A 13,375-nucleotide genomic window follows, 5' to 3' on the forward strand; every position below is an offset into this window, starting at 1 on the left:
GCCTTCTATCTTAACATTGTAGACTAGGTGTCAACATTGATTTTATACTTTTTTGTTTTACCTTCATTTCCATTTATGTCTATTACTACATATATTTATTTTTGTTTTTTTTACATTTTTACCGAATGTCTGGTGCAGATAGCCTCGCTGCTTTGTGCCATAAAACACTAAATCAATCAATCAAATCAATTGGGAAGACTAATAGCTGGGTTTACAAATCATCATCAGTCACCTGAAGTTGGCCTTTCAGTCCCTGTTCTGAGTTATTTGACTATGGCTATTTTCAGAAAGTAAAGTAATAAGTTTTTAAAAACTTGAAGTAAATGTTTAATTATGACTCACCAGAATATTTAACGGGTAGTTTAAACAGCAGTGTTAATCACCTGAAGTTGGCCTCCATTCCTGATTTTGAGTTATTGGATGTTACGGCCATGTTATAATTTCAAATCAAACTAGATGGACTTTGATTTTTAAAAGGGAATCACATTAGAAAAGGTCTAATGTATAAATTAAAAACTGAAATGGCATTAAAAAGATTAATGGCCTTTAAAAAACTAAACATGTTTCCAAGGTGGACAGTCTCACCATCAGTAATAACATTTTCTAACGTTATGGATAAACCTTGGAACAGAACATGTTTGAAATGGTGCCGTTGTTGAGAGTCATAACGACGGCAAGAAAGTAAAATTGGTACATCAGTCCCAGATAAAAGAGAACGATGAGTTAAAAACTGTGACCAATGCGTAGTCTAGTTAGAATGACTTCCTCTTTCCAATCCTTACTGGAGCAAGATAGCCAAGTCCAATATAGGGTTTTATTTGGAAAAGCTTTTCTTCATATTGCTCACTTGAAGTTGACTGCCAGTGAGAGTGTGGGATACCTACATAAAGTATTTCAGGCCCATTTTTGAGCTTTCTGTGCCATGCGGCAGGCAGGATTCCACCACAGATGAGGATATTATGGAAAACGTCAATGTTTTTGGTAGAAAAAAAATCATTATTTTGTATCTTATTTTAGTTATAATGACTGTATTGTCCTGTTCACATAGGTTTACATATATGACGAGTGCAAGATTAATGGTGATTTGTTTCACTGATTGGTGGTCTGATTCACAAGGTATAGAACACTCTTCCTTTTTTATTTCTTTCTGTCAAGAACACAAATATTTGCTTCTTTTTCTTAATTATTTATTGCAGATTGATTTGTGTATCTGATTAATAAATCTTGTGTCATCCACAAAATGTCACTTTTAGTACTGACCTTAACTTTCTGCAGTGTATCAGTTATGTGAGCCAAATTTTACAACATCCAGAAACTGAGTGTATGGAATTAAACCTTGTAAAAATGAATCTCCAAAGCAATTTTGATAGTAAACTATTAGTATCAAGCTTTGCAAATTTTAAACCATTTACCATTCTCTGCATAGGTTATGAAATAGCTATTGTAAAGCAATTGCAGTAAGACTGTGGCAAACTTATATAAGTGTCATTGGTATTAGCTTGTAGGATCATACAAGTTTAATTACGTACTATTAACAAATTTTTTATTTATTAATTGGGTTTAATTAGATACTGATTAAGATTTTATCTTTGTTTCAGTTGTTAATTTGCCATATTCTTAGAACTTAAATCAAGTAGATATTTGAATGTTTCTAGAATGTTAAGTTTTGCTGGCTTCTGTGGTAGATTAAGTGAGGGGTCATCAGTTCAATGGATGTTAAAGACTTCTTATGTATTTTTTCTCCATGTGCATGTGATTTGCATGATATTATTTGAGTATTATACCATGTTATTGTATGATCTTCTCTTGCATGAGTTATTGTAGGTAGTTTGGCATTACCAAGTTTTGTACATATACTTTTGGAGTCCACTTTGGTCAGTGATGTTGTAAATGTTTTTGCTTTTTTAAGTCTTAGGTTATTTGATGCGATTGTGTTGTGGCTTCTTATACTGAACTGATTTTGTAATGAAGATGTATGCACTTCAGGTGATTCTTATACATATTGATTCCACAGTATAAATAGAGCAGAATTAAAAGTATGTGCATTTTGTGATATTACAACCATACTACTGTTGTATTACAGGATAGGATGTTGATAAACACATTTATAATGGAATTTCTATTATAGTATACTAACAATAACTGGAAATGAAAATAATAAAATTTCTCCAAATATTTTTATACTAAAACAAAATGTATAAATATCAGTATGAGTCTTACAATACAGTTATAGTGGGATTATTATACATGTATTTAATTATTTTCTAACCCTTTGCAATTTCTTTTATTTCTGCAAAGTTCTCACGTGATGTTTTCATAGAAAATTCTTTGGATGCATTTTATTTATTAGATATTGAATTTTTGTTTTAAATTTATCTTATGGTTTGTTAAACATTCTGCTAACTGTTCAAAAGCTGACTTCAGTTTTGCAACATATGTCAAATCCTTGTTTTCATCTTTTAAGAAAAACATCACTAGTCATTACTGTTTTTTTCATAAGTAATGTAAAATAAGTAAAAAATATAGTCTTTTGATATTTTTTGCATCTCTCTCTATCTAATTCATTTCAAAATATTTTCTACAAGGAGACTGATAGTTTTACACATATACCTTTCAATGAAACATACAAGTTTTAAATTTACAAGGTGGGGGTAAGCATTAATGTAAAGTTTGCACTGTGTGGTTAGTGTAAGTGTTGGTATTAAACTGTTAATACCAAATAAAATATTGTGAAGACAATTGAAAACAAATTTAATTATTTGTTTCAGAAAATAATTAGAAATTAAACTATTTTTTAAATGAAACAACAGTATACTGGTTACACAATATCTTTATGCCTGTTCAGTACATCATGGACCAAGGTATTTTGCTCCATCTATTTTTGTCTTCAGTTTATAACAATACATCTATAGCAAAACTGATTTGAAAAGAAAGAAGATATGAAAAAGTAACTTAACAATTAACTCTGTAAAGTTAAAATGGTTAGTTCTTCAGTTACTTGTTTTTCAAACATCAGGTATGTATAATAATTGATATTTTATTAAAATTCAGTTTGAGTTAATATTGCATGGTGTTAAGAATATTTCTGTTGCACCTTCTAACAGGTACTTACTGCTTCTGGCAGACGTATCATAAAACCAAACAACATGGCTTCAAATGGAGCTCTCCATGTTATCAAAGATGTCATTTGTTCTGTGTACATTGGAAGTGCTGTACTGGAGATTAACAGGTGTCCATCTTACTCCATCTTAAGTAAGGCCATAAATGTGAGTGGCTTATATTCCATCTTGGATGGTAGGTAACATATTTATTTATATACAAACTATTCATAACTCTTTTTTTTTTCTTAAAATCTCTATTATATTACACAGTATTGCTCCAAACTTGAGTTTGAAATTATATAAAATGATTATTTGGTGCTTAGTGTGTGAACAAATTATTGGTTATTTCTAAATAATTAACTTGTTTATCTTTAAAGATCACTCATTTCCATGTTTGCTCACTTTACTGTCTGTGGTTTGATGCTTGTTGCAACCTCTTAGTTGATTTCATTTTCTCAGTAGTAATCCATTTAGACCACTTCATGCCAACGTGTATCTTATTGTATTCAACATAATGATAGACAAGATCAGTACTGGACCATTTCTTATCTTATGGAGAATGCAACGTGAGGTACTTAGTTACTTCTGTAGAGCTTAAATTGTTTTACCAAAACCATCTCTAGTTATTACAAGTACTGTAGAACATCAATTAATAATTATCTTGAAAAATGGGTTATGTTCCATTAGGGAAAGACCTTTTCAGTCTCTTTTTTTCTACAATTTCTAATAAAATAAATATTGCAATAAAGAACACTTCATAATTCTTTATTAAAGGCATTCTCTTTATTCTCTATATGGATACTTAATAAAGTGGAAAGTTAACCATTTTGCTGCAAGCTGATTAAGCTGTGTATGTCATGAAGTTTGAGTTATTTCCAAAATGTTATGAAATAAATTTACCATTACTTATAATACTGCAAGTACTTAACATTTTTCATTGTTTTTATTTTTTTATTCTTCTGTGTTTTTTATGAAAATTACTAAAATGTAAGCCTTTGTGAATAACTAGTATTTATTGGTACACAAACAAGTTTGCTGAAAGTGAAGTATGATTTTATAGTTATGTACACAAATATTTTGTGTCTGTACAGTGTACCACTAAATTCCAAACATTTCAGAAGGATGACTCGTATCCAAATACCTGCAGGGTTTATTGAATTAACTCCAAACCATATACTGTTATAAACATTCTCACAGGTTAAAAGTGCAATTTTATTACTGTGGGAAAGTTTTGTTGTAAACTGTAGAATACATAAACTGATAAATTCCACATTATAGCCAAAAGAAATGGGTTAAGTTGGCTTATTTCTGTGTATGTGCTTTGTTGCTCTCAGGAATATCATATTATGGTATCACAGTCTAAGGACAAATAGTGGTTATGTCGCTTTATTTCCTGTGGGTTTCTGTTTCAGTTGTTGAAAGTAAAATAAACAAAGTGAATTATTATGATTTTTGATATCAAGGGCACCTTGCTTACAGAGGGTATTTGGAATCTTTGTTGGGGTTAACTCAGTTATGGAATTATCGGCTCCCATCCATCATGAGAGATTGATTGTTTTATATGTATTAATTTATTTCTCCCAGTATTGCTCATCTTCCTTCTGAACATGCTGAATTTGACCACCTTTTCCTCCACCTGATTTTGTCATGTCTTTCTATGATAGGCCTAATACAACAATTTGGACATGACTGCTCAGGTATATTATGTTTTATCTATTTCCCTAATTTCTTATAATCCCCTTCCTTCCTCATTACATTATCTCTTCACCCCCCATCAGTATTTTGTTTACCCATTCCCTGGATATTAAGGTTCATGCTGAGCATTTTGTATTACATATGCATGAGAGTACTAAAATGTCTTGCTTTTCACAAGCTTCAGATCAGTTTCATTTAACTAACCATCAGAATGAATTTCCATTTATTTATTCTCAACAGTTAAAATTGATTTTGTCTGTTCATCCCATATCCATACCCAGTTTTTATTCACCTTTGTCTTACCATATAAGCTCTCCTGTGGTGTTTGGCCACTATCTACTTCTTTTCCAATGGTCTGTTTTCAGAAATATTCCTGAGACTTTGGAATCCTATGTAAAATCGATGAGACAACAGTTGATTGTCTCAGTCAGACCCTAGTCAATTCCTTATTATTGTTTCTTCTTTTGCTACTTCTCGACCTTTACTGTACCTACCTCAGGGAGTTCTTCTTGTCTTCTGGGATTGTACCTTTGTTTCGGTACTCCTAACCTGGTTGTGTTTGCTGCATCATTCAGTACTAAGTTGCATCTATTTTGGACTCTAGTTCCTCATTTACTTGTATTGACTGTGGTGTGTTCAGACAGGATTGAACCAACAAATACATTTATTCATATCTTGTCATCCATCTTTTTCCCAAGGTAATTTTAATCATCCATGACTCTCTGTATCATGTGCTTCTGATTGCTTTTAATTGGCTGGCATGATTGTGATTTATACATCTGCTACAGGTCCAATCTACCCTACTATTAATTATCTCTCAATTTTACTCTAGCCCTTGTACATCAACTTTCGTCACCTTCATTTCATCCAGCTCTTAATACCCTCTGTCTTCAAGCCTGATTTTTTATCTGGTCCTTAGTAAGTCCAGATTGTTCCATCTACATTCATCACTGGGTATTTATCAGTGTAAGAGGAATGTTTTTTGCTGTTGGTTTTGGTTTGAAGGTTTTCTTCCTGCTCGACCCACTGTTCCATTTCATACAGATTTCCTCACTTGACTATTTGATCAGGTGACTTCAGTCTCCTCTATTATGAGTTATTATCCCACACCTTTTGATTTTCCTGTTACCATTAAAACAGTTTTTACCTATCTTACTTTCTTATTAATGTTGCATTTCTTCCAGATTTGTCATCCTCCTTTGCATGCTGTTCTTCCTGATTGGGATGTCAATGTGGTTTTTCACTACCTTGCTTTAACTCCATTTGAATCTCTGTACTTGTTGACTTCACATATTCCTTAAGACTTATTTCTTTCTCCTCTTGGCCTGTGGATGTTGTCGGTCAGACATTAATGTTTTACATAACCTATATCATTTCACATATATTCTCCTTTATCAGGATTGATCTTTCATTTCTAAACTTAGCAGCTTGTGAAGGTAATTACTCCTCTGCAATTTTACTTCCTTCCCACTTATATTCCAGGTCTGATCCAGATAGACTATGATGTCCCATATGTGTTCTTGTGTTGTTATATTGCCTGCATGGCTTCCTTTCATAGTGCCCATTCCTGCCTCTTTATACTATGGCAACTGTTGCCTTAACTTGTTCCAGGTCTTTTCTCTCAAGATCAAGTACTTTATATTTTCCTTTATCTCATTTCTTCATCCTTTGGAGGAACTTATTCAGTTGGACATGTAGACCACACCACGTTTATTTCGCACTATCTGAATCATATCACTGTTTCTTCCTTGTCAGTTTCCATCCACCATTCTGTGGCAAGTGGTGCCTCTCCAGGTATATTTAAGTCTATGCTATCAGGCTACAATGATATAACATTTATAATTTTCATTGCCACTAAATGCACACTTTTGAGGTGGAGGGCTCCTTAAAGTCTTCATTATTTTGTTTTTCTTATGATATACACTGCTGGCCAAAATCTTGAGGCTAATAAACATAAAGAAAAAATATGCATTTTACATTGTTAGATACAGCTACTTATTTGAGCAGAGCTTCAAAAGATGAAAATAAGAAAAGGGGGAAAAAAATTTAGCATTTAATAGGGAAAATGTGAACACTATGCAATTAGCCTAAATACTAGCTGGTCAAAAGTTTAAGACCATATCAATAAGAAGTCCTAAACAGGGTAGGAAATGTCCAACAAGAGGTCTCAGTAGTGAGTTGCACAGCCATCATTGCAAATAACTGCAAACATTCTCTTTGGCATGGTCAATATAAGCATTTGCAGAAGGCTGGCTTCAAGAAGATCATGCACTGTTTGGAATTGACATCCACCCCCAAACATATTCAATGGGGTTCAGTTCAGACGAACACGCTGGATGGTCCAAAAGAATCTCGTTATTCACCATGAAAAAGTCCTTTGTTCTGCAGGCATTGCGAATTGTAGTGTTGTTCTGCTGAAAGATCCAGTCATTTCCACACAAGCAAGAGCCTTCAGTCAATAAAGATGCTCTCTCCAACATGCCAGTGTAGCCAGCTGCTGTTTGATGCCCCTGTATAACCTGAAGCTCCATTGTTCCATGGAAAGAAAAAGCACCCCAGATCATGATGTAACCTCCTCCACTGTAACGTGTAGAAAATGTCTCCAGTGGATATCCTTATCGTACCAGCAACGTTGGAAGCCATCTGGACCATCCAGGTTTAATTTTTTCTCATCAGAGAACAAAACCTTCCTCCACTTTTCCACGTTCCATGTTTGGTGCTTCTCAGCAAAGTCTAACTGAGCTGTTTTGTGGTGTGGAAGGAAGCATGGCCTTTGAAGACGTTTATGATTTTTAAAGCCTTTGTCTTGTAGATGTCATCTTATTGTTCTTGAGTTGCATTCTGCGTCCGTAAGGGCCTTAATTTGGTTTGACGATTGGCTGGTGTCTTGCTAGACAACCCATCGAATCCTCTTGCTCAATGCTGGCAAACTTTTCTTGGACCAACCACTTGAAATTCTCGTTCTGTAGCCCTCAGCGTCTTTTAAGAGATTTGCAACAGCAGTTTTACTATGCCCAATCTCACCAGTGATGGCATGTTGAGAGAGACCTTGCTTTTGCAGCTCGACAATTCTGCCATGTTCAAACTCTGTCAGCTTTTTAGCCTTTGCCATATTTTTACCCAATGTAACACAGGAGATATCATTGGGAGATGTTGACAACACTAATGCTTGAACACAAATGACTAAATTTAGTTACGTGCTTACCGATTAACGCTTCATTTCAGTATGGTCTTAAACTTTTGACCAGCTAGTATTTAGGCTAGTGTCATAGTGTTCGCATTTTCCCTATTAAATGCTGAAAAGTTTATTTTTATTTTCCCTTTTCTTATTTTCATCTTTCGAAGCTCTACTCAAATAAGTGGTTGAGTCTAACAATGCAAAATGCATATCTTTTTTCTTTATGTTCCTTGGCCTTAAGATTTTGACCAACAGTGTATGTTTGCTTTATTAATATGCCAGTTCGGGATCATAGTCACCTGTCGACCTAATGGGTAAAGCCAAAGAGAATAACTGCCAATCCCTGTAATTCCTCAGACTGAATAAATCAAGAGTAGTTTGCTTTTCAAAATAGACTTTACATGGTCCTCTCTTGCATTGTCTCTTGTGTTGATGTTCGTCTGGACTTTCTACCACATTTTTTCTCACCTTTTTTTTCCAGTGAAGTATGGGAATCCTTGCATTTTCTAACTCCAAGCTGCTGGGGTGGAGTACTGCAAGTGCATCATCCTGAGTGTGATAGTGATATACAGTACGAGCCGTTGTGAATACATTCAGTTGAGAGAAGGGTGGCAGTGTTTTATTGGTGTAGGTGATATGTCTTACAGATTTAAAGCATGGTGCTCCACCTCTGAACAGATCTATTCAAAGGAATATTGTAACTTTGGAGTGAGCCATCAAATTTGCAAATTATCCACTTGATTGGGATCCTACATGGATGTTAGTTCCCAGTAGCTAAGTATTGGGTTCACAGTTGGACCAATCAGCATAAGCCTTACACATGTATTGCATGTGTATGTTTCCTCACTCAGTTGGATTTATGTTCACTGCTGCTGTGTTGTGGATTGCAGTGAATAAACTTTCAAGAATTACTATGGTTCTTTTTCTTCCACTATCACTTGGAGATTTTACTACACTGAGGATGTTACTGCACTGGGCATGGTTTCTGTGTGATTAGTTTTTAGTGGGCTTTTTCACAATACATTATAAATTATTCCAATCATTCAGATGTTGGATTCCCAGATTGGTAAAAAATTTGCTCATTTTCATATCATGTTCCATGTTCACATATTAGTGGGTATGATATAGTCCTCCAGTCTGCTGCAACTGAGGTGAAGATGGTATAATCCTCTTTTCTATCCTTACCATATAGGCAAGTTATGAATTGTAGTTAACCTACTACCAGCACGATTCTCTTTTCTACCCCCACATAGATGTGGGCTCCTAGTGGCTGGGTTTTGAATTGTAGTCAGTTTACAGATGGTATGATCCTCTTTTCTACCCCCACATACTTCTGGTAGCTGAATTTTGGATTGTAGTTGACTGACTGACTGGTATGATCCTCATTCTATCCCTGCATGGATGCCAAGTTTCTTTTGGTTGGGTTTTTATATGTGGTTGACTTGCCATTTGTGGTCTGTTGCACCCTAGCCACTTTACACATTGGGGCATATCCTTTTTACTCTCACCAATGTTACTGTCATTTAAGGGATTGCAGTTCAGGTATCAGGTGGTTTTGATTCCTATTCAACACAGGTCTGCATCACCTCTTTCCAGGGGTAGGAAATATACTTGGTATAGAAGTGGTGTAGTTTCCCATATATTGTCCTCTACTGTGAAGATCCCCCATTTTAGGGTTTTCTTTGGAATTTATAATTTTTTATACTGAAATTGTGTTTCTAATAGGCACTTACCTTCTATAATACTGACTTTCCTTGTCACTGAAAACTGATGCTTCTATTTGCTATGAAAACTCAAAGTAATAGTTTGGTAAAATTGAATGGAGAGATTTATATTAGGAGGTTGTGTCAACTCCTGTTGGTGATGGGCTGTTATTTGATGATAAATATATGAGATGCAGTGAAACCATTTTGATTGTAGGGTATGTGGGAGCTTAAGGCTTGTGGCATGCAAAATATTTTTTTTAAATAATAAAGGGTAGCATTGAAAAATAATAACTATTTATGTGAGTGAGTGTAAGTAACTATTGAAAATATATTTTCAATACAAGAAAATTATAACTTTTCACTCATCACTACTCTTGAGGCTTCACCTAAACTTATGTTTCCATATGATATTATGTTGTAACATGCAACAACCCTCCACCAGTAGGTGTGCACCACACATTTTCATTCTTTGTGCAGCAGACTCCCTCTATACTGATTGTTAATTTGGCTTTCATATAATGATTTATTTATTTGTTTGTGAATTTTCCAGATTTTTTTTTTTAATGAAAGCATTTACAAATGCATTATTGTGTTTTGAAATATTTATTGTTGGATTTTCACTTTCCAACAGCAGCTTTGTATTTCCACATTATTGTTCCATAAGTGTCAGTAACTACCTTTTAATTTAATGTGAAATAACAGTTGCATTAGCATTGGATTTACCTTTGTCTGTTGAGGAAAAGAGATGGCTTTTGTGTGGTGCGTGGTGGAGCCTTTCACGTCAGCCAAGACCTTCTTTTGTACCTCAGCCTGTTTCTCATTCATTCTACTATTTTTCTCCCCACCTTTGCCTAATCTTATACCCATCCTTTCTTGAATCTGTTTAAGCAATTTTCATAATTTTTGGACTGGATTTTTCAGGTATGTTTCTCTTCATTTTGTAATTCATTCTATGCTTTTTTTTTTTACTTTCATTCCAGATACCAAAGTTATTATTCAGTTACTTTTACCACTACTTAGGTGTATGCATGTTTCATCCTCCTTCCTTTATTACTTCATAGGACTTGACTTCATTCCATATTACCTTTCTTTGTTTCCTAAACTCTAAACTTTTTCATCATATTTGTAGATCAGATTTTCTATCTTTTGCTTGTCTTTCTCAGAAAAAAGTTTTCCCTCTTTTGTTTTATACACACTACCCTTTTCCATTATTTTTCCTTCATTCAACTTTCAGTACTAATCAACCATTCCCCTGAGGGGGTTTTTGGTACATGCTCCTTCATAAAGTTTATCTACAGTCATGTTTACATTTTCTTTGACTATCTTTCTTCTTATTTAGTTGACTTATTACTAGAGTTTGTTGGAGTGTGATGTGCTTCTGTTACTTTAGTGTTTTTCCCCCCACACCCCTTTATCTTGTTATCTTTTGACAATTCTCATCTGCCTGTGTGATTTTACTGGAGTCAAATGTCATGGCTACATTGTTACTTTCCTGGTTTACTGTCTCTCCTCTGTTCTTTCTTTGCCTTTATCTATTTCCTGCTTCCTCTTCTTTAACTGTCACTACTTCTCATTTCTCTGTTCCTATCAATTCTGCCATTGCTTGTATACTTTCTATAAGCTTGGAGTCGGTAAGTCCTGTTTAGTTAAATTTATGGACCTTTGCCCTATATTTGTGGCAGATTATTATGTACTGGAAGTTCTAACAAAGGATTTTACCATTTTCTGTTTCCATTCCTCTTCCATTCTTTTTTCTTGCCAGTGTTTGTTTATGGCAGGATTGTATTTAATCACTAAAGAGACTATCAGATTTCTCATCCATTTCCAAAAATTTAGTTTTATCTTTTCAGGCATTTGGTCTTAGATATTTCATTTTTCAGTCAATATTTCAACGTTCCTTGATTTACTGTAGGGACCTTTCCCACTCTGTGGTAATTTTTTGCTCCAAGTCTGGAATGACTGGCAGACATTTCAGTCATTTTCTCTTTTGATTCTATCCCAACAAGTCTCCATCAGCCATCCTCTTCTCCTACTTTAGGGGGCAGTACATCTGAAATGCTTGATCAACCTGGAGAAGTTTTGTCTCACACCCACTTTGTTTCTCATTTATTTAGGTGTTTTACACTTCACATTTCCAGAGGGCCCACTCTTCTTTCCTTCTTTTAAGGACATGAAGCAGTTAGTTTTTATGCCCTATTCTTTCCATCTATATTGTGTGTGAGGTTCTGTCATTATTGAATCCTTTAGCCATTTTGATAATGTTCTTTTGCAGTGTATACAGCGGATTGCATGATTAGTAGGTCCCTTGTCCTCCACCGTTCTTCTGCTTTACTCAATGACATAACCTGATATCTTGATGAAGTCATACCATAACAGGTGTTCATCTTTCTTATTCTCACCTGGGTCTCCTTATCAATTTTGGTACAGCTTCATCCACATCCTTCAAAGTAATTACATGGACAGATGATAATAGACATGACAATTATATTTCTATAAGCTAGCTGGTGTATCTCTCTCCTGGATGGGTATTTTGTAAATTTATGAAATAAAAGGTTATGTTGGGACATGTAGCTGCTTTCCTGGTGTGTAACTGCAAAAAATGGGAAAATGCTCATAAAAACTAAAACAAAATGAAAAATTTGTATGTATATCCCCATGGACCTGGTAAACCTTCATGTCAAATGTGGTGAAGGTCCATCAACAGGTGTGAAGTAGTGATGGAAAATGTCTATAAAGAACTGCAAAATTGAAAGCATGCATATCTCCCCATAAACTTAATGAATCCATACACTGAATTTAGTGAAGATTCATCCACAAGGGTTAAGGTAATGGTAAAAAAATACCCATGAATACCATTAAATGCAAAATTGGGAATTTGCATGTATTTCCCTATAGAACCATTGAACCTTCATGTTAAGTTTGGTGAAGATCCATATACATGGGGCAAAGGAGTGGTAAATAAATGCAAAAACACCATAAGCCCAACAAATCTTCATGCCAAATAAGGTATTTCCAGATGCTTCCTTAAGAAGATGGGGAGGCATTTCTCAACTCTTAGAACTTGGTGGTATGTTGAGTCCTGGATAATTTTTTATGATGGTTTATGGACAGTCAACTCTACAGCTGTCTCCTCTATTAATTGCCAGAAGGGCATTCAGTCTCTACGTGGTTTGCTGTTATTTGACTCACAATGCCTTTTTTTTATGGTTCCTGCTTCCATTACTTTTATGTGTTAGCTTTGGCAGCTTGTTTGTCTAGCATATATTTCTTTGGCTGAAGACTTGCATCAAATATTTTGGGTCTCCTCTCACAAAATCTGACATTGTATTATCATTTCTACTATCTTATATATGTAAACAACTGGCTGGTATAGGTAGAGAAAGCACTATGGAGAGTAGCGAACAACATTTCGGCCTTCTGTCATCGTCAGGTTTACAAAGAAAGAGGTAACTGATTTATAACTGACCACATTGGAAGGTGGTTGTGTAATTGAGTGTAAGAATGTGGAGGGCATGCTTAGATGTTTGATTATATTTATTAATATAGGTATAAAGGTATTCTTTGGTTAATTTTGGGCTTGAGTTATTTAAGTAAGGCTTCTTTAATTTTGCATTTGTTTGTTTCTTTCATTAGTATTTGGGTGGAATTTGATGCGAGTCCTTATCCAAATACTAAATAAAGAAACAAACAAATGC

General features: G+C 34.6%; 1 protein-coding gene across 3 annotated transcripts in view; it reads left to right on the top strand.

Moving 5' to 3' along the window:
* The window catches only part of LOC143256857 (transforming growth factor-beta-induced protein ig-h3-like), a 45,368-nt gene that overhangs the window by 12,029 nt on the left and 19,964 nt on the right, over window positions 1-13,375 (top strand). For all 3 annotated transcript variants that reach the window (XM_076514654.1, XM_076514644.1, XM_076514658.1), the window contains exon 3: window positions 3,105-3,294. In XM_076514654.1, coding sequence (XP_076370769.1) covers window positions 3,105-3,294 — 190 coding nt within the window. The remainder of the gene's footprint in view (window positions 1-3,104; window positions 3,295-13,375) is intronic.

This window comes from Tachypleus tridentatus, chromosome 1, assembly GCF_004210375.1.
Source record: "Tachypleus tridentatus isolate NWPU-2018 chromosome 1, ASM421037v1, whole genome shotgun sequence".
In the NCBI taxonomy this organism is placed as follows: Eukaryota; Metazoa; Arthropoda; class Merostomata; order Xiphosura; family Limulidae; genus Tachypleus; species Tachypleus tridentatus.